Here is a 27,059-nt window from a genome sequence, read left to right as displayed (position 1 = left end):
GTCTGAATTTGCTAGGGAAGTATTATTTGTATTTTTCCCCCCGCACATGTTCGTTAAACGTCCAGTAAAACCAATAACTTTCCCCGTGTTCTTCACATTGATTGACACCAACACAACATGCGGCAAATTGTCAGCAATCTGGTTGAGGTGTCAGAGCGATATTAGTTGCAATTAGGAAACAGCATCTAAATTCTACACCTCCACTATGGAGTTGCTGTCATTTCGTGATATATTAGCCTTAACTGGAACTTTCTAGCCTGTTATAACGGTTATTGGTAATCTGAACATGGCATTCAGTCCATTTTTAAATGTAAGTTTCAGGAAAGGTTCGTTTTGTTTGTTACTATTGATGATACTACTTCTGCCCGGGGCGCATTTCCCTTGGGGACGAGCGTCGGAGCTGATCGGGTTGAACGTTATCGCACCGTTTTAGAATATAGTCATAAACATAATGTTGTCGTCGGGGGAGTGTTGAAATGCAACATGTTATGATGAATACAGTGAGTTATCCTGCTCCCGAATGACACACAACCACTTATTTGTTTACCTTTTTATATAACTAGAACAGATTCTTATTTTCAATGACGGCCTACCGGGGGTCAGCAGGTTAACTGCCTTGTTCAGGGGCAGAACGACAGATTTGTATCTAGACCGGTGGAAATCTGTCCTTTTGGTGTTTGGAAAAGACGCCTTTTCAACTTCCTGGAAAATGTGTATTTTAAAAATACTTGAAATACCTTTCATTCATAAACCTAAATTGAACATAACGTCAACGTCTGGAAAATACGTATTTAAACGTCAATTTGCTTACTGGGACTAATCTAATTTTTCTGGAGCCATTTGTTGGTACCTCCTAAGAACGGTAAGGACCTGCCCTGTGCCAACTTAAGTTTGGTGGAGGAGGAATAATGGTCTGGAACTGTTTTTCATGGTTCAGGCCCCTTAGTTCCAGTGAAGGGAAATCTTACCGCTACAGCATACAATGACACTCTAGACGATTCTGTGCTTCCAACTTTGTGGCAACAGTTTGGGGAAGGCCCTTTCCTGTTTCAGCATGACAATGCCCCCGTGCACAAAGCGATGTCCAATCAGAAATGGTTTGACAAGACCGGTGTGGAAGAACTTGCCTGGCCTGCAGCCCTGACCTTAACCCCTGACCTCCCTAATGCTCTTGTGGCTGAATGGAAGCAAGTCCCCACAGAATTGTTTCAACATCTAGTGGGAAAACCTTCCCAGAAGAGTGGAGGCTGTTGTCTGTAAAGGGGGGGGGACCAACTCCATATGCCTGTGATTCTGGAATGAGATGTTTGAGGAGCAGGTGTCCACATACTGTTGGACATGTAGTGTGTGTAGATAAACAGGGCCTTCAGAAAGTCTTCACACCCTTTGACTTCTGTTCACACCCACCCTTTTGTTACAGGGTCGGATTCAAATGTATTTGTCATTTCTTGGGGGGGGTCAACGATCATTTGTAAAAAATATATATTAACTTGATTACATCAGTATTCAACCTCCTGAGTCAATACATGTTAGAATCACCTTTTGCAGCGATTACAGCTGTGAGTTTTGCACACCTGAATTGTACAATATTTGCCCATTTATTCTTAAAAAATCTTTAACCTCTGTCGAGTTGGTTTTTGATCTTTACTAGGACAGCCATTTTCAGGTCTTGCCATAGATTTTCAAGCCGATTTAAGTCAAAAGTGTGACTGTAACTAGGCCACTCAGTAAATGTCGTCTTGGTAAGCAACTCCAGTGTAGAATGTCCTCCTGTTTTCTGACTAGAAGCCGCGTCTTCTCTTCCCTAGCAGTTTTTATTTAACCAGGCAAGTCAGTTAAGAACAAATTATTATTTACAATGAATAAAACGATGTAAATAACCAAGAAACAAGGTTAAAAGGCTCACTTCAGGCAGACTTCTGTTTCAAGTAAAAAAATAAATAATTAAATGTCATGCCTGTGCTCAGCTCTATACGTGCCCACAGCTCCAGCCAGGCCGTGTTGCAACGCAAGATGGGATAGGCTGTAGGATTTGTAGATGTTTGACTTTGTGCGATTAAACAAAAACGGCAGAAATATTGTTTTAGGATAATAATTAAAAATAAACGCAATAGAGGCAGTCTGCTTTCCACCAAACACTGCGAGACTAATTCACCTTTCAGCAGGCAATAAGCTAAAACGTCAGACTCAATCACAGTCGCACAAACGTGACTGACATCGCGTTACCACGGTAACCGCCCGCCCTTAAAGGGCCAGCTGAGCATTTTTGTGCATCAGATATTTCCGTTAAAGCTGTGATGGAGTATCACAGTGTGCCTCATAATTAGCCATAACACCTGGCGGTCAAACAGGGGAATGGTTCCAATTGTTTTCTCAACTGTTCCTTTTTCCCCCATAGGGGATTTTAGCAACACTTAAAATAAGGGCTGTGTTTCGTGTAGGCTTACCCTGGCGTGACATTTTAATGACTACATCTCTCTCTGGCAAGGTGACTTTTTAAAATAAATATATTTGCCTGTATTGCACATTCCACAATGATCTGGAGGAGACTGCCAACTCAAGCCAAGAGTTAATCCATAGATTCTTACCATCTGTTACATGAGCTAATGAATAAATTGGCTACATTCCTTTTAAATTCAATTCTGTGAAAGGTCTTGTGCAAGTTTTACATTGACACAATACCTGTTAGCAAAGGTGTCAGCTGGAGAGGATGTGCAGGATCAATACCTGTTAGCAAAGGTGTCAGCTGGAGAGGATGTGCAGGATCAATACCTGTTAGCAAAGGTGTCAAATGTGCAGGATCAATACCTGTTAGCAAAGGTGTCAGCTGGAGAGGATGTGCAGGATCAATACCTGTTAGCAAAGGTGTCAGCTGGAGAGGATGTGCAGGATCAATACCTGTTAGCAAAGGTGTCAGCTGGAGAGGATGTGCAGGATCTTGCAGGGATTTGTAGTTTTGCCTGATGTCTACTTTGATGCTAATTATCATTTTTGAATCTGAGTAAATATAGACTAATAAGTCACTTTGTCCGAGAGCGATTTACATGGTTATCAAAAATGCCAAGCCGGGGTGAGTCTACACGAAACACAGCCCTTATTTTAAGTGTTTCTGAAATGAATGGTAGAAAAACTATAGGAACCGTTTCCCTGTTTGACCGCTAAGAGCTCTTTATAGAACTTTGTTGGCGACCCTACAAAATGCACGTAGAAATGTGAGTTATAGATCTGTCATTTTCATTGCGAGCAAGTCTAAGAAAGCGGTAGATCTGTTCTTTTTGTTTGTCTTTTGGTTGCTGAAAATACAATATGTTTGTTAATGGAAAACATTTGACAGACGGTTCTTCTTCTGGCGCAGGGAGAAATGGCAGCAGTTTTACGCCTAAACAGAAGTGTGATTGACTTGGAGTTACATTGTGTTGTTTAAGTGTTCCTTTTATTTTGTTGAGCAGTGTACAAAGCTCGCCCGCCATTTGGCAAATCTGAATATAATTATATCCTCCTGATTTCTGCTTACAAGCAAAAATTAAAGCAGGAAGCACCAGTGACTCGGTCTATAAAAAAAGTGGTCAGATGAAGCAGATAAACTACAGGACTGTTTTGGTAGCACAGACTGGAACATGTTCCGGGATTCTTCAGATGGCATTGAGGAGTACACCACACCAGTCACTGGCTTTATCAATAAGGGCATTGATGACGTCGTCCCCACAGTGACCGTACCTACATACCCCAACCAGAAGCCATGGATTATAGGCAACATCCACACTGAGCTAAAGGGCTTTCAAGGTGCGGGATTCTAATAAGAAATCCTGCCCTCCAACGAACCATCAAACAGGCTTCAGTACAGATTGAATTGAACTATACCTGACGCTTATCATCCCAGAGAGGCCTGACAGAGTCCTATATCAATCAGTGTACCACGACTTCATACTAATTATACGTTTTATTGTATTGTATGCGAATCAGCTTTTTGTGTTTTGTTGGTGTAATTATAGCGAACAAAAATTTGTTGGTTGGCATAAAAAAAATCTGAGTGGCTGGTCGATTAATTTTTTTTTTTTAAATAAATAAATACACTACTGTTCAAAAGTTTGAAAAACTGAAAAAAACTTGTTTTTTAAAGCACTTTTTAAAATAACTTCAAATTGATCAGAAATACAGTGTAGACATTGTTAATGTTGTAAATGACTATTGTAGCTGGAAACGGCAGATTTTTAATGGAATATCTGGGTAGGCGTACAGAGGCCCATTTATCAGTATCAATCAAATCTATTTATATAGCCCTTCTTACAGGAACCAGGCTGAGGGGTGGCCAGTCCTCTTCTGGCTGTGCCGGGTGGAGATTATAACAGAACATGGTCAAGATGTTCAAATGTTCATAAATGACCAGCATGGTCAAATAATAATAATCACAGGCAGAACAGTTGAAACTGGAGCAGCAGCACGGCCAGGTGGACTGGGGACAACAAGGATTCATCATGCCAGGTAGTCCTGAGGCATGGTTCTAGGGCTCAGGTCCTCCGAGAGAGAGGGAGAGAGAGAGAGAGAGAATTAGAGAGAGCATACTTAAATTCACAGAGGACACCGGATAAGACAGGAGAGTACTCCAGCTTTAACAAACTGACCCTAGACCCCCGACACAAACTACTACAGCATAAATACTGGAGGCTGAGAAAGGAGGGGTCAGGAGACACTGTGACCCTGTACGACGATACCCCCGGACAGGGCCAAACAGGCAGGATATAACCCTACCCACTTTGCCAAAGCACAGCTCCCACACCACTAGAGGGATATCTTCAACCACCAACTTACCATCCCGAGACAAGGCCGAGTATAACCCACAAAGATCTCCGACACGGCACAACCCGGGGGGGCGGCAGGCAACCATCACTCCTGTGTTCCAATGGCACGTTGTGTTAGAAAATCCAAGTTTATCATTTTTAAAAGGCTAATAAACAATGTGCCATTGGAACACAGGAGTGATTTCTAAGTGACTCAACTTTTGAATTTGTGTAATTAATCATATTTATCGTATCCTGTTTTTCTCCAGACACCATCACTGGGAGAACTGTCCCCAGCATCAAGACTTCACCATGCGCACCATCCAGACTATAGAAAACCACATCCCTGTGCTGAGGGAGAGCATTGTCAGGACTCCTTTCACAGGGAGAACTGTGTGCCTGTTCAATACGAGTACAAACAGACACAATCCCCATCAGACTCCCCGTCACAGCCCCTATAACAGCCAGACTCCCCGTCACAGCCCCTATAACAGCCAGACTCCCCGTCAGACTCCCTGTCACAGCCCCTATAATGGCAACACTCCCAGCCGCACTCCCCTTCACAGCCCCTGCCGCAGCCAGACTCCCTGCCGCAGCCCCTATAACAGACACACTCTCCGCTATAGTCCTTATAACACCCGTTCTCCCCGCCAGACTCTCTGTCACAGCAACCACCTCTCCCTAGAGCCCAGCCAGTACCCAACTCACCAGCCATGGTTTTCTCTACCCCTGGCGAGGAGGCAGCCGGCGGAGACCTCTTCTACTGTTGTTTCTGAAGGCTGTTTCTCTTCCTCCTGCCCTGCTAGGCTCAGCACATTATGCAGAGCAGCAGATGGAGAGGAGGAGAGTGAGACGGGAGAGAGAGCAGGCGCATGGAAAGAGGCTGCAGGGAGGAGGGGGAGAAGGGGAGCAGGGAGGGGAGGGAGAAGAGAAGGGAGATATCGCACTGGCGCAGGGAGGAGGAGAGCGAGAGCAGGCGTACGTCGTCTTCGCATCATCAGCAGTGCTCCTCTCATCGTCGTCACGGGAAAGCAGCATCACAGCCTCGCAGCAGCTACGCAGACGTAGACGGAGGAGCAGCAGAGAAAATGGCAGCTGTTTTCAAAGACATGGCCTGAGTCTCGGCGCCAGACAGAAGTGGAGGCTGAGATTCAGCATCATGGGGAACCAGGAGGGGAAGCAGAAGAAGGGGAAAGAGGGGGACGGACACGGACAGGACGCAGCAGAACATGCCACCGGGGAGCCCCGTCACGCTGACGGCACAAACAAAGGATTTCACCACGGCAAGAAATCCCACGGAAAACATGGCAAAGGAGGAGGAGACGAGAAGAAGAATAAGAAGGAGTCTAAATCCTCTGTGTTCTCTATCAGGAAGAGGAAGAATCTAAAGGGGAAGGGATCGACAGGGGGATCCAGGGAGGATGTGTTGTCGTCTCAGAACGAGCTGGACTCCGCTCACTCTGCTCACACCAAAACACCAGATCTCTCTCTGTCAGCTGACGAGCTGGGCCAATCTGACACCGAGGGACCAGCAGAGCCTGGTGATGGGCATGGTGCTAGGAGTCATGGTTGTATCACAGGGGAGAGCCGGCAGCCCACGGGGGAGAGCCGGCAGCCCACGGGGAGAGCCGGCAGCCCACGGGGAGAGCCTGCAGCCCACGGGGGCGACCGCGGACACTGTTCCAGACCAGCAGGGGAGGTTGAACAGAGAAAGAGGAGCAGCTCTGGTTCAGACCCGGACATCTATAGCTTTCACTCAGCTGCAGAACAAGAGGACCTGCTAGCCGACATCCAGCAGGCTATTAGACTACAGCAGGGGGTGATTATCTCCACCGCTGAGCTGAGTGAAGAGCTGGGTTGGGGAGGAGGGTGGAGGAAACAGAGGTCTGACGAGGTTATAACTACCCCCAGTCCCACTGAACAAACCCCCCCACCGGAGCCTCTCTCTGCCCCAGAGGCAGCCCCCGTCACTGGCCGGGAGAATGGCCTGCTTTCTAAACGGTCTCTGGATGGGGAGGAGGAGGAGGCGGTGGAGGAGGAGAGGGGAGCTACCACTGCTACAGAGGAACTCAACTGGGAGCTGAGAGGGGCTGAAACAGAACCAGCCCTTTGTGCCTCCTCCTCTTTCTCTGGGACAAAGGAGCAGGAGGAGGAGCAGGCGGAGGAGGCATTGAGCTGCCAGGAGGTTAACGGTAACACTCAGCCCCTCTCTCAGCCCCCCACTGCCCAGACGAACGGCCATGTTACCAAGACAACCAGCGTTACCAGCTTCCCAGACCTCACAGCCTCCTTTGAGAGCGCTGTGGAGTCTCCCCTCAGAGAGGAGAAGGAGGTGTTGGAGGAGGTGGAGGAAGAGGAGGAGGAGGAGGAGGAGGAGAATGACCTGGACATGCCTCCCCTGTCAGCCGAGAGCCTTAGTCACAGTGATGCGACCACGAGCCACGAGGACATAGACCTGAGCTCTGGCAATGCCTCCGAGGAAGAGGGGAGGGTGGGGGACTGGGTGGGGGCAGGGGTGGGGGCTGCAGTCAGCGTTGAGTCCCTGGAGTGTCTTAGCAGGGGGGATCTGAGGTGCTCTGAGCCTGCCGACGACCCTCTGATCACCCAGAGAAGGAAGAGCAGCGTGTCCTTCTCCCCTTGGCCCTCTCAGGAGAGCCCTAGCCTGGCCATGCGTCTCCTCAAGTCCACCCTGACCTCCACCCTTCCATCCTACAACCACTCTTCCTCAGGCACCAGCCCCACAGTCAAACCCTACCCTCCCATTTACCCTTCTTACATCAAGACCACCACCAGGCAACTCTCTGGCTCCCCAGGCACCTCGCCCTCACGGAGCCCCTTGTTCCGCCAGCGCTGCCACGACCTGGGACATCGCACAGAGAAGTGGAGGGTTAGACGACAGCGCTCCCACAGCATCGCAGGTCCCCTCAGCTGGTCCGCGGACTGGACCGAGGAGCTGGACAGGGAGCGCCCCATCAAGGCAGGATCAGCAGACTACCTGGAGGGGTACGGAGGGTCGGAGGACAGGCTGAGGGGGGGCAGTCAGCCCCTGTGTGCCACACGGAGATCCTCCGCCGGACACGTGTCTACCTGTAGCTTCCACGACATCTTCACCGGTGAGTTCTATTCCTTTATTTTCACAGGGACTCTCCAAAGGCCTCTTTCACAAGGTTTTGATTTTGTTTTTTATGTTGTGATGGAAAAAGTACCAAATATGTCAATCGCTCTGTGTAAGGGACAGAGTATTGTGATTGGGCGGCAGGTAGTCTAGTGGTTAGAGCGTCGGGACAGTAATCGAATCCCCGAGCTGACAAGGTAAAAATCTGTCGTTCTGCCCCTGAACAAGGCAGTAAACCCCTGTTCCCGGTAGGCCGTTATTGTAAATAAGAATTTGTTCTTAAATTAACTGGCTTGCCTAGTTAAATAAAGGTTAAATAAAGGTTAAATAATGAAATAAAGTATAAGAGCGTCTGCGCCTGCAAAAGCTGTTCTGGTACTACAGTGTGCAGGCTAGCCGCTGTTGGGGGACTACAGTGTGCGGGCTAGCCGCTGTTGGGGGACTACAGTGTGCGGGCTAGCCGCTGTTGGGGGACTACAGTGTGCGGGCTAGCTGCTGTTGTGGGACTACAGTGTGGAGGCTAGCTGCTGTTGTGGGACTACAGTGTGGAGGCTAGCCGCTGTTGTGGGACTACAGTGTGGAGGCTAGCTGCTGTTGTGGGACTACAGTGTGGAGGCTAGCCGCTGTTGTGGGACTACAGTGTGGAGGCTAGCCGCTGTTGTGGGACTACAGTGTGGAGGCTAGCCGCTGTTGTGGGACTACAGTGTGGAGGCTAGCCGCTGTTGTGGGACTACAGTGTGCGGGCTAGCCGCTGTCGGACTACAGTGTGCGGGCTAGCCGCTGTCGGACTACAGTGTGCGGGCTAGCCGCTGTCGGACTACAGTGTGCGGGCTAGCCGCTGTCGGACTACAGTGTGCGGGCTAGCCGCTGTCGGGGGACTACAGTGTGCGGGCTAGCCGCTGTCGGACTACAGTGTGCGGGCTAGCCGCTGTCGGACTACAGTGTGCGGGCTAGCCGCTGTTGGGGGACTACAGTGTGCGGGCTAGCCGCTGTCGGACTACAGTGTGCGGGCTAGCCGCTGTCGGACTACAGTGTGCGGGCTAGCCGCTGTCGGGGGACTGTGCGGGTGTGTGGGCTAGCCGCTGTCGGGGACTACAGTGTGCGGGCTAGCCGCTGTCGGGGGGACTACAGTGTGTGTGGCGGGCTAGCCGCTGTCGGGGACTACAGTGTGCGGGCTAGCCGCTGTCGGGGGACTACAGTGTGCGGGCTAGCCGCTGTCGGGGGACTACAGTGTGCGGGCTAGCCGCTGTCGGGGGACTACAGTGTGCGGGCTAGCCGCTGTCGGGGGACTACAGTGTGCGGGCTAGCCGCTGTCGGGGGACTACAGTGTGCGGGCTAGCCGCTGTCGGGGGACTACAGTGTGCGGGCTAGCCGCTGTCGGGGGACTACAGTGTGCGGGCTAGCCGCTGTCGGGGGGGGACTACAGTGTACAGTGTGCGGGGGACTACAGTGTGCGGGGTAGCCGCTGTTGGGGGACTACAGTGCCGCTGTCGGGGGACTACAGTGTGCGGGCTAGCCGCTGTCGGGGGGGACTACAGTGTGCGGGCTAGCCGCTGTCGGACTACAGTGTGCTACAGTGTGCTGGGACTACAGTGTGCTAGCCGCTGTTGTTGGGGACTACAGTGTGCGGGGGACTAGCCGCTGTCGGACTACAGTGTAGGGTAGCCGCTGTCGGGGGACTACAGTGTAGGGTAGCCGCTGTCGGGGGACTACAGTGTAGGGTAGCCGCTGTCGGGGGACTACAGTGTAGGGTAGCCGCTGTCGGGGGACTACAGTGTAGGGTAGCCTGCTGTCGGGGGACTACAGTGTAGGGTAGCCGCTGTCGGGGGACTACAGTGTAGGGTAGCCGCTGTCGGGGGACTACAGTGTAGGGTAGCCGCTGTCGGGGGACTACAGTGTACTACAGTGTAGGGTAGCCGCTGTCGGGGGACTACAGTGTGGAGGCTAGCTGCTGTCGGGGACTACAGTGTGGAGGGTAGCTGCTGTCGGGGGACTACAGTGTAGGGTAGCTGCTGTCGGGGGACTACAGTGTAGGGTAGCTGCTGTCGGGGGACTACAGTGTGGAGGGTAGCTGCTGTTGGGGGACTACAGTGTGGAGGGTAGCCGCTGTTGTTGGGGACTACAGGGGACTACAGTGTAGGGTAGCTGCTGTTGGGGGACTACAGTGTAGGGTAGCTGCTGTTGGGGGACTACAGTGTAGGGTAGCTGCTGTTGGGGGACTACAGTGTAGGGTAGCTGCTGTTGGGGGACTACAGTGTAGGGTAGCTGCTGTTGGGGGACTACAGTGTAGGGTAGCTGCTGTTGGGGGACTACAGTGTGGAGGCTAGCTGCTGTTGGGGGACTACAGTGTAGGGTAGCTGCTGTTGGGGGACTACAGTGTAGGGTAGCTGCTGTTGGGGGACTACAGTGTAGGGTAGCTGCTGTTGGGGGACTACAGTGTAGGGTAGCTGCTGTGTTGGGGGACTACAGTGTAGGGTAGCTGCTGTTGGGGGACTAGCTGCTGTTGGGGGACTACAGTGTAGGGTAGCTGCTGTTGGGGGACTACAGTGTAGGGTAGCTGCTGTCGGGGGACTACAGTGTAGGGTAGCTGCTGTTGGGGGACTACAGTGTAGGGTAGCTGCTGTGTTAAGGGATTTCTCCTCACTGTGTCCTTGTTTCATGCTGCACACTTGGCAGTCTGTTTGGTAGAAACAGAACAAAACTCAAGTTCTCATCTTACCCATGTTCACAATATTCATGGCTCTGTTCTGAATAGCAATCAAGCAATGAGTATAATTATCCACCTGGTTATTTCAATGTTATTTTCTCCTGTCTATTTAGATGTTTAGATGTCTAGGATGTGCTAACTATTCCATCTAGACAGTAACTACTACTTAACTATTCCATCTAGACAGTAACTACTACTTAACTATTCCATCTAGACAGTAACTACTACTTAACTATTCCATCTAGACAGTAACTACTACTTAACTATTCCATCTAGACAGTAACTACTACTTAACTATTCCATCTAGACAGTAACTACTACTTAACTATTCCATCTAGACAGTAACTACTACTTAACTATTCCATCTAGACAGTAACTACTACTTAACTATTCCATCTAGACAGTAACTACTAATTAACTAGTCCAGCTAGACAGTAACTACTAATTAACTAGTCCAGCTAGAGAGTAACTACTACTTAACTAGTCCAGCTAGACAGTAACTACTACTTAACTAGTCCAGCTAGACAGTAACTACTACTTAACTAGTCCAGCTAGACAGTAACTACTACTTAACTAGTCCAGCTAGACAGTAACTACTACTTAACTAGTCCAGCTAGACAGTAACTACTACTTAACTAGTCCAGCTAGACAGTATACTTAACTAGTCCATCTTAACTAGTCCATCTAGACTAACTACTACTTAACTAGTCCATCTAGACAGTATCTACTACTTAACTAGTCCATCTAGACAGTAACTACTACTTAACTAGTCCGTCTAGACAGTAACTACTACTTAACTAGTCCGTCTAGACAGTAACTACTACTTAACTAGTCCGTCTAGACAGTAACTACTACTTAACTAGTCCGTCTAGACAGTAACTACTACTTAACCAGTCCGTCTAGACGTGGCTACAGTAACCAGTCCGTCTAGACGTGGCTACAGTAACCAGTCCGTCTAGACGTGGCTACAGTAACCAGTCCGTCTAGACGTGGCTACAGTAACCAGTCCGTCTAGACGTGGCTACAGTAGTATGAATGATAGACAGTATTTGGCCTGGACAGTTCATTCCTGCTTAGCATAAACAAACAGCAGTGGCTATTGAGATGTGTTGTGGTCAGTTGGCGAAGAGGGACAGTGATCTTTGTTTTGGGCCTCAGCTCTCTAACTCTGAACTAATGGAAGACAGAAAAGAGCTCTCCCTCGGACGGTCAGACCAAATTAAACGTGTTTCTACTGGAGAGGGTGACAGGAGACAGAGTCCTCCCTCCCTGACCCCTCGGTTGGTCGCTCCCTTCCTCCCTGACCCCTCGGTCTGTCGCTCCCTTCCTCCCCTCCTGACGTGGCTGGGCGGTCGCTCCCTCTTGACGTGACCCTTTGGCCGGGCGGTCGCTCCCTCTTGACGTGACCCTTTGGCCGGGCGGTCGCTCCCTCTTGACGTGACCCTTTGGCCGGGCGGTCGCTCCCTCTTGACGTGACCCTTTGCTCCCTCCTGTCGTGACCTCTCGGTCGGTCCGTCCCTCCTCGTCCCTGGTCTTGGCTGGGCAAGGTTAATATTTCATGCTTTAAAGCAGGGATGTCAAACTCATTCCATGTAGGGCCTAGAGCCTGCTGGTCTTTCCCTTCAATTCAGACCTGAACCACCAGGTGAGGGGGAGTTGTTTTACTAATTACTGACCTTAATTCATCAACCAAGTACAAGGTAGGAGTAGGAGTGAGAACCTACAGACACTCGACCCTCAGTGGAATGAGTTTTACGTCTGTGCTTCAAAGGGTTTCTGATGCATGTCACTAGACAGGAGTCTGAGAACTGACAAGATGTTAATTTATTTGTAGTTTGTATGAGCTGTGAGCTTTGGCTCCAGGATAGCACATTTATTGTTGGTGTGAACACACACACACACACACACACACACACACACACACGCACCCTTAGCCAACACCATGGAAACGTGGTGATTAGTGTGTTGTGCAGAGCATGGTGTGTATGGGGGAGGGGGTGACAGACAGAGCTTTCATGCTCATCAATAGAAGTGAGGTGCCTTTTAAGGCGTCAGCAGACAGATTGTTTGATCCTTGCAGATCTTTACTAGCGAGGGAAAAAAGCGCCTGTGGTTGTATACTTAAAATATCTTTTCTCGAAATACAAGAGAAAATAGTCTATTTTTCACACTTGAGACCCTGTAGCAACAAGTACACTTACTCAAAATAGTCCAAATGAATCTAAGAACATTAGAAATCGAATTATTTGACGTTTTTGCGGAGCGTGTCTTGCCGTCTAACTGCTTGGTGCATTATTTCTCAAGGGGCAACATTTAAACGAGTCGTCTTGTTATTGAATTACAACAAACACTTCATTGAAGAATCCCTACTGTTGACCAATCACCGACAAAGGGGGCATAGTCGTTGGCTACCGAACTTCGGCTTGGTTCAAGACAAAATCGAATGTGCTCGAACAGCTGACAAAATACCCGCCGAACACCAAAAATAACAAAAACGTGACAAAATATATAGGCATGTTATTATCTGGTACTTCCTGTATATAGTGATGTTATTACCTGGTACTCCTGTATATAGCCATGTTATTACCTGGTACTTCCTGTATATAGCCATGTTATTACCTGGTACTCCCTGTATATAGCCATGTTATTACCTGGTACTCCTGTTATAGTTATTACCTGGTACCTTATTACCTCCCCGTCTATAGCCACGTTATTACCTGGTACTTCCCGTCTATAGCCACGCTATTACCTGGTACTCCCTGTCTATAGCCACGCTATTACCTGGTACTCCTGTCTATAGCCACGTTATTACCTGGTACTCCTGTCTATAGCCACGTTATTACCTGGTACTGCCTGTCTATAGCCACGCTACCTGGTACTCCCTGTCCCCTGGTACTCCTGTCCTGTCTATAGCCACGCTATTACCTGGTACTCCTGTCTATAGCCACGCTATTACCTGGTACTCCCTGTCTATAGCCACGCTATTACCTGGTACTCCTGTCTATAGCCACTCCTATTACCTGGTACTCCTGTCTATAGCCACGCTATTACCTGGTACTCCCTGTCTATAGCCACGCTATTACCTGGTACTCCCTGTCTATAGCCACGCTATTACCTGGTACTCCCGTCTATAGCCACGCTATTACCTGGTACTCCTGTCTATAGCCACGCTATTACCTGGTACTCCCTGTCTATAGCCACGCTATTACCTCCTCCTGTCTATAGCCACGCTATTACCTCCCCTGTCTATAGCCACGCTATTACCTCCCCCTGTCTATAGCCACGCTATTACCTCCCCGTCTATAGCCACGCTATTACCTCCCCTATAGCCACGCTATAGCCACGCTATTACCTCCCCGTCTATAGCCACGCTTACCTCCCCTGTATAGCCTCCCCCCGTCTATAGCCACGCTATTACCTCCCCTATAGCCACGTCTATAGCCACGCTATTACCTCCCCGTCTATAGCCACGCTATTACCTCCCCCGTCTATAGCCACGCTATTACCTCCCCGTCTATAGCCTATAGCCACGCTATTACCTGGTCCCCGTCTATAGCCACGCTATTACCTCCCTCCCCGTCTATAGCCACGCTATTACCTCCCCCGTCTATAGCCACGCTATTACCTATAGCCACGCTATTACCTCCCCGTCTATAGCCACGCTATTACCTCCCCGTCTATAGCCACGCTATTACCTCCCCGTCTATAGCCACGCTACCTCCCCGTATAGCCTCCCCGTCTATAGCCACGCTATTACCCACGCTCCCCCGTCTATAGCCACGCTATTACCTCCCCCCGTCTATAGCCACGCTATTACTCCCCGTCTATAGCCACGCTATTACCTCCCCGTCTATAGCCACGCTATTACCTCCCCGTCTATAGCCACGCTATTACCTCCCCGTCTATAGCCACGCTATTACCTCCCCGTCTATAGCCACGCTATTACCTCCCCGTCTATAGCCACGCTATTACCTCCCCGTCTATAGCCACGCTATTACCTCCCCGTCTATAGCCACGCTATTACCTCCCCGTCTATAGCCACGCTATTACCTCCCCGTCTATAGCCACGCTATTACCTCCCCGTCTATAGCCACGCTATTACCTCCCCGTCTATAGCCACGCTATTACCTCCCCGTCTATAGCCACGCTATTACCTCCCCGTCTATAGCCACGCTATTACCTCCCCGCTATTACGCTATTACTCCCCGTCTATAGCCACGCTATTACCTCCCCGTCTATAGCCACGCTATTACCTCCCCGTCTATAGCCACGCTATTACCTCCCCGTCTATAGCCACGCTATTACCTCCCCGTCTATAGCCACGCTATTACCTCCCCGTCTATAGCCACGCTATTACCTCCCCCCCGTCTATAGCCACGCTATTACCTCCCCGTCTATAGCCACGCTATTACCTCCCCGTCTATAGCCACGCTATTACCTCCCCGTCTATAGCCACGCTATTACCTCCCCGTCTATAGCCACGCGTCTATTACCTCCCCGTCTATAGCCACGCTCCTCCCCGTCTATAGCCACGCTATTACCTCCCCGTCTATAGCCACGCTATTACCTCCCCGTCTATAGCCACGCTATTACCTCCCCGTCTATAGCCACGCTATTAGCCACGCTCTCTCCCCGTCTATAGCCACGCTATCTTTAACCGCATTGTTGGAAAAGGACCCTTTAGTCTGCGTTTTACCCGTCTATAGCCACGCTATTACCTCCCCGTCTATAGCTGTCGACCTCCACCCCGTTGGAGTCGATGGAGCGTGTGTCATCACACAGTTCATGAGCAGCTCTTCTACTCACCCCTCTATTAGAACTGCTCTCCTCTCTAAATCTTTATTATCTCCCCCCTTCTCCTGCCAGCTACTGTAAAATTATATTCTGACTCTAATCCTCAGAATGGGCGTCTTTGAATTACTTCAGGAGTGCTGTAGCTACTTCAGCAGCGACCCAAAGTGCTGCTTACCAGTGGGGAATTTAGTGATGACATGTTCTGATCTGTAGATAGAAATACAATGAAAGGATCTGATGGTATATTTCCCTATTCTCTGACAGTCGATCTGCTCTACGTCATACAATTCTATCTGAAAGGCCTGTAATGGTACATCGTCCTGAATAGGCCCCAGATCATATCCCGTAATATCGGGGTGTCATGACAACCAGGGGTGGTGATAGGCCATGCATCATTGCCTCTTTAGTAGTCTTATTTTGACTTAGTCTCTAATGGCCCCCTATTCCCTATATAGAACACTACTGTTGACCAGGGCCCTATTCCCTATATAGAACACTACTGTTGACCAGGGCCCTATTCCCTATATAGAACACTACTGTTGATCAGTGCCCTATTCCCTATATAGAACACTACTGTTGACCAGAGCCCTTCATAGTGCACTACTGTTGACTGGAACCCTATGAGTCCTGGTCAAATGTAGTGCACTACATAGGGAACAGGGTGCCATTTCAGATGCAGCTTGGGTGTCATGACAACCAGTGGTGGCGTTTTTTTAAAAGGCTATTCATTAGTTCTGTCCATATTAACTAATGGGCCAGCTGTAATATAATTAGCCCTGTTGGTTCAGCAGCTCTACTGAACTGGAGAAATAGACAGGACTGATGACAGAGGAGAGGACATAACTAGAGCCTTGTTGACCCATTCACTTTGTTGTGTGTTTGTGCTCGTGTTAAAATGCATGTCGATATCACCATGTGGCTGGTTGCCATTTTGGCTTTTGGGTTTCTGGTATATGGATGTTATCCTTCAGGGAATGTGCCTCTCTATATACAGTGTGTTCTTCTATTCCAGTCTCCTCCCACCATCCTAAAATCCTTTAGGCGGGATGGCTCTAGAACCTTTAGGAACCTTTAGGGATGGCTCTAGAACCTTTAGGCGGGATGGCTCTAGAACCTTTAGGCGGGATGGCTCTTTAGAATGGCTCTAGAACCTTTAGGCGGGATGGCTCTAGAACCTTTAGGCGGGATGGCTCTAGAACCTTTAGGCGGGATGGCTAGAACCTTTAGGCGGGATATGTAAAACATTTTCTTCTCTATTCCATACTTTTAGAATGTAGGGTTGCTGCTAGTCTTTTACAGGCTTCTATATAGACTATTCTGACGTCGCCACCCTGGCGGCAGACTCTTCTGGCTGGCGGCAGACTCTTCTGGCTGGCGGCAGACTCTTCTGGCTGGCGGAGCTTGTTATCAGCACTAAAGAAGTATCACCTTCAGACTTTATTCATTTAACACGCTGTCAAGTTGAAGTGCCATGGGAGGAGGAAGGAAAAGAGATACTCAGCAAAAAAATAACTGTCCTCTCACTCAACTGTGTTTATTTTCAGCAAACTTAACATGTGTAAATATTTGAATGAACATAAGATACAACAACTGAGACAAACTGGACAAATCTGAGCCTGAACAAGGGGGGGAGGGGGGGTGGTAAAAAGGAACAGTCAGTATCTGGTGTGGCCACCAGCTGCATTAAGTACTGCAGTGCATCTCCTCATGGACTGCACCAGATTTGCCAGTTCTTGTTGTGAGATGTTACCCAACTCTTTCACCAAGGCACCTGCAAGTTCCCAGACATTTCTGAGGGGGCCTGTCGTGTCTTTGCCTATGCCGGATTAAGTGATATGACATGCCGGTCTATATTATCCTTTCTCTATAATTAATATTACCTGATTGAGCTAATCATGTAAATGTAATTAACTAGAAAGTCGGGGCTCCACAAAATAATATTTATAGAGCAGTTATCTTCCGAATAAACTCTTAAAGACCTAGTAATATTTTACGTCGAAAACAGTCAATATTAATCGTCACCTTATGTCCGTCTCATCTGAAAGTTGTAAATTCTTGGTTATCTTCACGAACCCTGGCTAACAAGTTGAATCAGCAATACAACATTGGGTTTAACTATTTATTTACTAAATACCTAACTAATCACACAGAATTACATATACACAGAATTAATCATACCTTGATTACAAATTACGTCATAAAGGAAAACGTCCCTAGCGGACGGAGCAGATATGACAGCTGGTTACACAAAGAAAAGGGGCTGGGTTTGAGTGAAAGAGCGGGAAGACTGAGGGGAAAAAGGGAGAAGCTGTGCTTCGTAAATACAGTATCTTATGCATTCTAAATTACCACCAATTTGGAAAAGGAAATAAATATTTACTCTGAGCTGCGCTTCGTTAGGTTGGTGGTAGATGGAAGGCCGTGTTGACAAACCGAGTTCTTTGTCCTTTGAAGAGTGTTTCTGGTGGTGAACGGGAAACGTTGTACTAACGTCATTGTGTGGTAGACGGGATACTCTGTCTGTTCTTTCCAAGCCCACGTTTTCAGCTGCTGTTGCTAACTCAACGGCTAGGAGGTATCACTTCTGTAGTGGATAAGAGTTCAAAGTTCATACCATTCGCAACCAAAGCTCACGCTGAGGTTGGCTTCATTCTGTAGTTATTATCTGAACCATTCAGACATTGGATCGTCATCCTAATGTACCAGGAACAGGACATGTTAGTCCTTTTAACGTCCTCACATCCTCGGAACAGGTTACATTTTCGTCAAGGCTTTATATAGTGGTGGGAGAAGGGTGTGTTTTCATAGTTTACAGCCCATGTCTGTTCACAGGGGTCGGGCCACTGATTGAGCAGAGCCCTAACCTTATGAAAACCCAAATCTCTTATTTGGAAGCTAAAATTACATTTAAACTTTTCACCAATAATTTTATATTCAAACATTTAAATTGAATAATATTCCATGTGAATTCGATAACTACAATGTGCGGATTTTCCACTGTCGAGTTTGTCATCCTATCATTGTTGAGAATGTCTCAGATGACAACCGAACTGACATCATATTCATTAAGTACCACCGCAAATGTTCAATTGGTCGGATTACCAGAATATAGTTCATTTCCCCCCACCTTCTGATGTTCCCAGAATCTCTGTTAACCAAGGGATTTTTAAATGTCACATCAGTAGGGTAGAGCGAGGAAAAAGGGGGGAGAGGTATTTATGACTGTCATAAACCTACCCCCAGGCCAACGTCATGACAGGCCCTAGCCCTCACCCTCCATTCCAACAGGTCCCAAAAGTGCTCAATGGGATTTATATCCGGGCTCTTCGCTGGCCATGGCATTCCTGTCTTGTAGGAAGTCACGCACAGAATGAACAGTATGGGGGGTGGCATTGTCATGCTGGAGGGTCATGTCAGGATGAGCCTGCAGGAAGGGTACCACATGAGGGAGGAGGATGTCTTCCCTGTATCGCACAGCGTTGAGATTGCCTGCAATGACAACAAGCTCAGTCCTATGATGCGACATACCGCCCCAGACCATGACAGACCCTCTATCTCCAACTGGATCCCGCTCCAGTGTACAGGCCTCGGTGTAATGCTCATTCCTTCGATGATAAATGTAAATCCGACCATCACACCTGGTGAGACAAAACCGTGACTCGTCAGTGAAGAGCACTTTGCCAGTCCTGTCTGGTCCAGCGATGGTGGGTTTGTGCCCATAGACGATGCTGTTGTCGGTGATGTCTGGTGAGGACCTGCCTTACAACAGGCCTACAAGCCCTCAGTCCAGCCTCTCTCAGCCCATTGCAGACAGTCTGAGCACTGATGGAGGGATTGTGCGTTCCTGGTGTAACTCAGGCAGTTGTTGCTATCCTGTACCTGTCCCGCAGGTGTGATGTTCAGATGTACCGATCCTGTGCAGGTGTTACATGTGGTCTGCCCTGGCCACATTTGCAGTCCTCATGCCTCCTTGCAGCATGTCTAAGGCATGTTCACACAGATGAGCAGGGACCCTGGGCATCTTTCTGTTGGTGTTTTTCAAGTCAGTAGAAAGGCCTCTTTAGTGTCCAAATATTCATAACTGTGACCTTAATTGCCTACCGTCTGTAAGCTGTTGGTGTCTTAACGACCGTTCCACAGGTGCATGTTCATTAATTGTTTATGGTTCATTGAACAAGCATGGGAAACAGTGTTTAAACCTTTTACAATGAAGATCTGTGAAGTTATTTGGATTTTTACTAATTATCTTTGAATGACAGGGTACTGCAAAAGGGACGTGTTTAAAAAAATATATATATAAAACACACACACGTATGTCTGGTTGACTCTAGGTCTACTGTAGTAATATTGTCTCTAACTCCTGGTCGTACTCTGCTAGAGAAGTTGTTAGACTAGTAATATTGATGTCTCTCTCTCTACCTCCAGGTCGTACTCTCCTAGAGAAGTTGTTAGACTGTAGTAATATTGATGTCTCTAACTCCTGGTCGTACTCTGCTAGAGAAGTTGTTAGACTAGTAATATTGATGTCTCTCTCTCTACCTCCAGGTCGTACTCTCCTAGAGAAGTTGTTCCTACAACAGGAAGATGCCCAGCCAGAGGAAGCTGAGAAGCTGTGTTCTCGGATTCTGGCCATGGGTCTGTTACTACCCTTCACTGACTGCTTCAGAGACACACTAGGAGGGTCCAACCCACAACTCGCTGCGCCATGCAAGTTCCACGTGAGTGTCATATCCTATACCAGGGTCTCCAACCCTGTTCCTGGAGAGAGACCCTCCTGTAGGTTTTCACTCCAACCCTGTTCCAGGAGAGAGGCCCTCCTGTAGGTTTTAATTCCAACCCTGTTCCTGGAGAGAGACCCTCCTGTAGGTTTTCACTCCAACTGTAGTTACCTGATTCTACTTAATTATTAGGATCAAGTGTTCTAGATTAGGTCTGGAGCAGGACAGGTGCCAGAGGTCAGGGCCCACTGTTATTTCCCGAGTGGCACAGCTGTCTAAGGCACTGCATCTGATACGTTCACTACAGCCTCTGGTTCGAATCCAGGCTGTGTCCCATAGGGCGGTGCCCAATTGTCCAGGTTTTAACGGGGCAGGCCGTCATTGTAAACACTGACTTGCCTTTTTAAATAAAGTTCAGTCCCATAGTGTTGATATGCAGTATGTTAGACAGTAAATATTCCCCTGGTTCAGTCCCATTGTGTTATGCAGTATGTTAGACAGTAAATATTCCCCTGGTTCAGTCCCATTGTGTTATGCAGTATGTTAGACAGTAAATATTCCCCTGGTTCAGTATGTTAGACAGTAAATATTCCCCTGGTTCAGTCCCATTGTGTTATGCAGTATGTTAGACAGTAAATATTCCCCTGGTTCAGTCTCTTAAAATTAGCATATTCACATTTGGAGGGATCATGTTATCTGTGTTGTTGGTGATTGGTTGGCATGTCTTTTGGCTGTGAAGGTGTCTTCAAAAATAGCTCTGACTACGCTGGCATGTCTTTTGGCTGTGAAGGTGTCTTCAAAGAGCTCTGACACGCGCACACACTATCTGCCCAGTGTGTCGTGGTTGGACTACATTGCCCAGCAGCCTTTTGTAACCCGAGTACCACCACAGCATCGCCGTCATGCTGGGTATCTGCATCAGTCTGCAACACACAGCAGTCTTCTGTTACCGTTACACTCGGGGGGACATTTATAATGTATGAAAGTAAGGCGGTCTGGTACGGCGTCTTGGTAAAATAAATAGTGGTGGGGCGCCGTACCTGTAAAACTTGAGCCCGTCACAATTAACACATGTTCAAAAATATACTATCGTCTGCTACAGCGTTAACATTACTGCATGTCAGCGTGACGAATGAGTGAACTGACTGGAAACCGGGTGGTTTCACTCCAAATGGCGTTGTGGTTTGGGGAGAACACTTACACATTGTCAAGGTGGAGATGAGTGGCGGAGACCGAGGCGCGCATGGACAACAGTGGATGCATCAATTCAGGCTACGCAGGTGTAGACCTAATGACTGACTGTCGGAACGGCAGTACAGTAGCCTACACGTGACCTAGGTGTAGACCTAATGACTGACTGTCAGCAGAAGAACGGCAGTACAGTAGCCTACACGTAGACCTAATGACTGACTGTCGCAGAACGGCAGTACAGTAGCCTACACGTAGACCTAATGACTGACTGACTCGCAGAACGGCAGTACAGTAGCCTGTCGCTAGCTGTTGGTACAGTGCCTAGACCAATGACTGACTGAGGGACCTTTTATATCGGCAGAACGGCAGTGTGTCTCTCTGGAGGGACAGTAGCCTGTTGGTACAGTGTAGACCAGCCTCCTGACTGACAGTGACTCGCTGGAGACCAGCGGCTGGCTAGCTGTTGGTACAGTGTGTCTCTCTGGAGGGACCAGCCTCCTGGCTAGCTGTTGGTACAGTGTCTCTGGAGGACCAGTCTCTGGCCAAGGGAGGGACCAGGGCTAGCTGTTGGTACAGTGTCCTGGCCAGCTGGCTTGTTGTACAGTGTCTCTCTGGAGGGACCAGTCTCCTGGCTAGCTGTTGGTACAGTGTCTCTCTGGCGGGACCAGCCTGCTGGCTAGCTGTTGGTACAGTGTGTCTCTCTGGAGGGACCAGTCTCCTGGCTAGCTGTTGGTACAGTGTCAGTCTCTGGTTGGTACAGTGTCTCAGCCTCCTCTAGCTGTTGAGGGACCAGTCTCCTGGCTAGCTGTGTGAACACTGTACTGCTGCATGTTGTAGCAATAACAGAGAACGACAGCCCTTTTGCGCTCCCTCCCTGCCTGATTTATGTTCTCCTCAGAGGTATACAGATGTGACGACAGGTTTCAGATTGTAGCCTGATGCCCTAATCTTGTCATGGGAACACTAAGGCAAAGTGTAGCTGATTACAGACAGGAAAGGATGGGACAGGGCAGCTCTCAGGCTTTGACCTGTGAATAAATGATCGTTCTCTGCCTCTGCCCTCCCTCTCCTTCCTGTGCAGCACAGAGCAGCATAGAGAAGGAGAAAGCGTAGTCATAAAGCAACCTGATCTGACTGCAAGCCGTCCCATCAGCCTGTGCAAAAACCCGGTGACTTGCCTGAAGCTACAATGACAGCAGGGAGAAGAGACCAGTCCACTATATCAGGCTCTCTGAGTCTGGACTGGTCAGAGTTACCATGAGAACAGGAGGGGAGGGCAGCAACGCCCAATGTTTCTGGGGACTGCTGCAGTTTCACAGAGGATGCAGCGTCTTTGGGAGTTTTCAGGATCGCAGACCGGTGACAGGAAAGAAGTGTCAGACTGGCAGTAACTCACTGCATTGTCAGAAGAGGAATAGAGAACCGCAGAGCAGAGGGAAAAAACACCACCATTTACATCCCTGAGGAATAAAACACCACTGTTTACCACCTCGAGGGATTTGTTGATTTTATTTTTCTAAAATGCAAACTCCACATTTTTCCCTCAGCGGTCTTGGCGATGATGGAATACCTACACGTTCCAAACAGGAAGTGCAGAGAGCTGAGTCCGGAGGCTATGCGCCATAAAATTCAATATTCTGTCCAGGAACTGACAGATTAAAGCAGACAAGGACATGGCGTATATGTCAGAGTCAGGCGTAGAGACCGATGGGGGCTCTTCCTCCTCCTCCTCCCTGGCTCAAGCTAATGATGATGTGGGGGCCTCTGAGTGTGTGGTGCTGTCTCGGGTTCCTGAGCTAGTCCGAGAGCTACTAACCATCAACGGCCAGGGAAGAGGGGAGGAGAGGGAGAGGAGGCTGGACCTAGCATGGCTCAAACTCAAACAGACCGTCCGCAGGAAATGCAACCTATTTGAGCACCTGCAGGTTAGCATGGGAGCAATATGCACAAGGCTGTGTCTCTGTCCAAAGTATGGTAGCACCCTATTCCCTATAGTGCACTACTTTTGACCAGGGGCATTTGGGACGGGTGCTTTTGTTCTTTGATCTAACATGGTTGAGTACACATGGCATGTGATGTCATGGAGTGTTTCCGTTGCACTCAGCATCCAAGACGAGAGTTTTCCATCTGAAATGGGATTAGTCCATGTGATTGGTTGATTATTTAGAAGACATCACTTGCTTATATTCAGTCAACACATATCTTAAGAATAGAAGGCTATATATAACAATATTTGAGATTATTTCATTTTAAAAAATAACGGTGAGCGATTGTAATCTGAATAAAGGCAAAAATAAGTTTATAAAGCCCAAAATATAGCCCTGCTAATAGCCATAATGACGCTGTACAACGTGACCGTGTGTTTGAAGGAGTATTTTCCAGTAAGCAACAATTTGTTTGCCTTCGTTAGACAACTTTGTATCAATATTTCTGTAATTCAGTGATATTTATTCCCATAGTAATTCATGATGGATCCATAACTAAATCAACATCTGCATTTTGAAAGATTTTTATCATTTTATTAACAAAAGCATAAAGATGCTGATGAAGAAATACAGTACTATACAGTATATGCTTTCACATTTGGGTAAGAAAGCATATAAAGCATTTTGAAGAAAAGCCACCTGCATTTGTTTATTAGGTGACTATGCAGTCTGACAAGTAAACGTAGCCTACAATACATACTGTAGGAAACATGGGAAAGTGTCTAATTTCTTACATAAGGGAGAGCAGGCCATGTCCAGACTTTCTCAGTGACCTCAAGTACCTTGAATAATTGCTGTACTAGAGAATTCGGGCATGTGAGAGACCGGGGTTCAATTCCCCGACGGGGAGAAAGGAGTAGACTGTCCTTGTAAATAAATCTGTTCTTAACTGATTTCATGTGTTATTTCATAGTTTTGATGTCTTCACTATTATTCTACAATGTAGAAAATTGTAAAAAAAAAAATAATCCTGGAATGAGTAGGTGTGTCCAAACTTTTGACTGGTACTCGCTTAATTAATTAATTTAATATTATGGTGTTTCTATTCCAAGAAAAACTAAAAACCTTCTGGGTTTCCGTTAGGATGGAGTGGAAAATATGGCGCTGTACAACATGACGGTCGGCAGTACAGTACTGGGCTATTTAGCTAAAGAATCCCAATGTCGTGCTGGCATGGCACGTGGGAGACTGGGGTTCAAGTCCCCGACAGGGAGGAAGGAGTAGACTGTCATTGTAAATTAGAATTTGTTCTTAACTGACTTGCGTAGTAAAATAAAAGTTACGCTAAGAGCATAACATTTATACACCCTAATTTTCCAATTCTAGTCCAACCAATACCCAAACCGAGATTACGTTCAAATAACAATCTTATTCATTTATCAAGAACAGTCCTCATGCTTGTCTCAGAGCAGCGTCAAACGGTGCTAAAATAGTTGTAGGCTTTTGCTTCTAACTTCAATATTCTCTTTAAATTACCTACACCACTTTTAACAGCACATGACTCAACACTAGTGAGACTCATGTCTCTTACAGTATATCGAAAATATGACGTGACTCTCTGCGAATAATTACAAATAGAGGATTGGAGGATAGTTCTGTAATTCAGTGATATTTATTCCATAGTCATTCGTTATGGATCAATAACTAAATAAACATCAGCATTTGTATCATTTTTATTAATGAAAGCATAAAGCATAAACCATTATTAGTTACATTGTTTTAGTTTGAACCTGCAGACTGACACTAAGAACAGAACAGTGGGAACATTTCCCTAGTCAGTGCCTTGTATTAGTGCAATGCCCCTTAAATATTTTGGAGATTGTTACAAATCAGCAAGAAAAAGGCCATTCTTAAACGTGGGGTGAGACATTGTAACTAATTTATTTAAAAAGCCTGTTTGTTATTTAGAATGATTTACTTGAAATGCAACTACTACTACTACTACTACTACTACTACTACTACTACTACTACTACAACAACTACTACGTAACACTGAAGTTGTGAAGTGACGCAGGGTACCATACTAAACCACAAATTACCTCTCAGGCCCGTGGCGTAAGCTCACAACTTTTTAAAGGAGGAACCACTGTTCTATTGTCCCCCTATAGCATTCTATCTCCTATGTCCTATTGTCCCCTAACAGCATTATCTCCTCATTTGTCCTCTGTTGTCCCCTTATGCTATTTTATCTTATGTCCTCATGTATGCCATATCTCCCCCTCTCCCCCAGCAAGACCAGCTGTACACGTGGGCAGCGGTCAGCCAGCCCCCTCACTCCATGGAACACTTTGAGGGCCGGGCCCCCCTCCCTGGGCACCTGAAGACCCTGTGGCCCCCACCCAGACCTGTGGGAGACGATAGACCAGGCCTCATGTACACCGAGGAGGGTAGGGGCCCTCACCACATCCATATAGATACTATTATACTGTAGAGACTAGATCTGAAACCGCTAACTACTGTAACAGACCAGGTCTAATTACACATTGTTATACGTTCTACCAAGGTGGGTTGGTGCCCTCATCAAAACAGTTACTAACTTCAGACTGTTGTGCTTGTTTTCTCTAACTCTAACTAGCACTGATTTTGCAGATGGAGTCTAGAAACGTTAACTTCCTTAGCCAAGGTGGAGAGCTCGTAGCCTCGTCCCTTAGCCAGGGTGGAGAGCTCGTAGCCTCGTCCCTTAGCCAGGGTGGAGAGCTCGTAGCCTCGTCCCTTAGCCAGGGTGGAGAGCTCGTAGCCTCGTCCCTTAGCCAGGGTGGAGAGCTCGTAGCCTCGTCCCTTAGCCAGGGTGGAGAGCTCGTAGCCTCGTCCCTTAGCCAGGGTGGAGAGCTCGTAGCCTCGTCCCTTAGCCAGGGTGGAGAGCTCGTAGCCTCGTCCCTTAGCCAGGGTGGAGAGCTCGTAGCCTCGTCCCTTAGCCAGGGTGGAGAGCTCGTAGCCTCGTCCCTTAGCCAGGGTGGAGAGCTCGTAGCCTCGTCCCTTAGCCAGGGTGGGGAGCTCGTAGCCTCGTCCCTTAGCCAGGGTGGGGAGCTCGTAGCCTCGTCCCTTAGCCAGGGTGGGGAGCTCGTAGCCTCGTCCCTTAGCCAGGGTGGGGAGCTCGTAGCCTCGTCCCTTAGCCAGGGTGGGGAGCTCGTAGCCTCGTCCCTTAGCCAGGGTGGGGAGCTCGTAGCCTCGTCCCTTAGCCAGGGTGGGGAGCTCGTAGCCTCGTCCCTTAGCCAGGGTGGGGAGCTCGTAGCCTCGTCCCTTAGCCAGGGTGGAGAGCTCGTAGCCTCGTCCCTTAGCCAGGGTGGAGAGCTCGTAGCCTCGTCCCTTAGCCAGGGTGGAGAGCTCGTAGCCTCGTCCCTTAGCCAGGGTGGGGAGCTCGTAGCCTCGGCTTTTGTTCTGTTAGAGTTGAGCTTCCTGTTTTATACCAGTGGTTTTAAGAGGACGTTGCGTCTCTGTGCCCTGATACACATGACCAGCGTTAATTTTACCCAACAGTGTAGATTTAAGGAAAGACTTGTTTCTAATCTGGATCTCTTCTTTCCTGCTCTGATACCTTTAGAGGGCGATGAAGGTAAGTTACATTGTGAATGTGTTTCTGCATGGTCATTTAACTCTTTCTTTTTGGCCTTGCTCGTCATGTGCTGTCTTTCTGTAGTCCCACGTGCTATTGAAAGGGCCAAGGTTGCATAGCAACAATGAGTCAGTGCTCAGGCAGGCAAAAATTGATTGATATTCTGAGCACAGCTTTCCCCTCTCTGTCCCCCGACAAACATCCCGTCTGTCTTGCC

General features: G+C 48.2%; 1 protein-coding gene across 1 annotated transcript in view; it reads left to right on the top strand.

Moving 5' to 3' along the window:
* LOC112240528 (formin-2-like) overlaps positions 1-27,059 on the top strand; it is a 114,309-nt gene that overhangs the window by 120 nt on the left and 87,130 nt on the right. Inside the window, 5 exon segments of the mRNA XM_042315844.1 lie at positions 5,048-6,331; positions 6,434-7,891; positions 19,940-20,112; positions 25,520-25,676; positions 26,831-26,842. Coding sequence (XP_042171778.1) covers positions 5,611-6,331; positions 6,434-7,891; positions 19,940-20,112; positions 25,520-25,676; positions 26,831-26,842 — 2,521 coding nt within the window. The 5' untranslated portion in view covers positions 5,048-5,610.

The sequence above is a fragment of the Oncorhynchus tshawytscha genome, unplaced genomic scaffold, assembly GCF_018296145.1.
Source record: "Oncorhynchus tshawytscha isolate Ot180627B unplaced genomic scaffold, Otsh_v2.0 Un_contig_3532_pilon_pilon, whole genome shotgun sequence".
NCBI lineage: Eukaryota > Metazoa > Chordata > Actinopteri > Salmoniformes > Salmonidae > Oncorhynchus > Oncorhynchus tshawytscha.
This window is presented reverse-complemented; position numbering and strand designations above follow the sequence as displayed.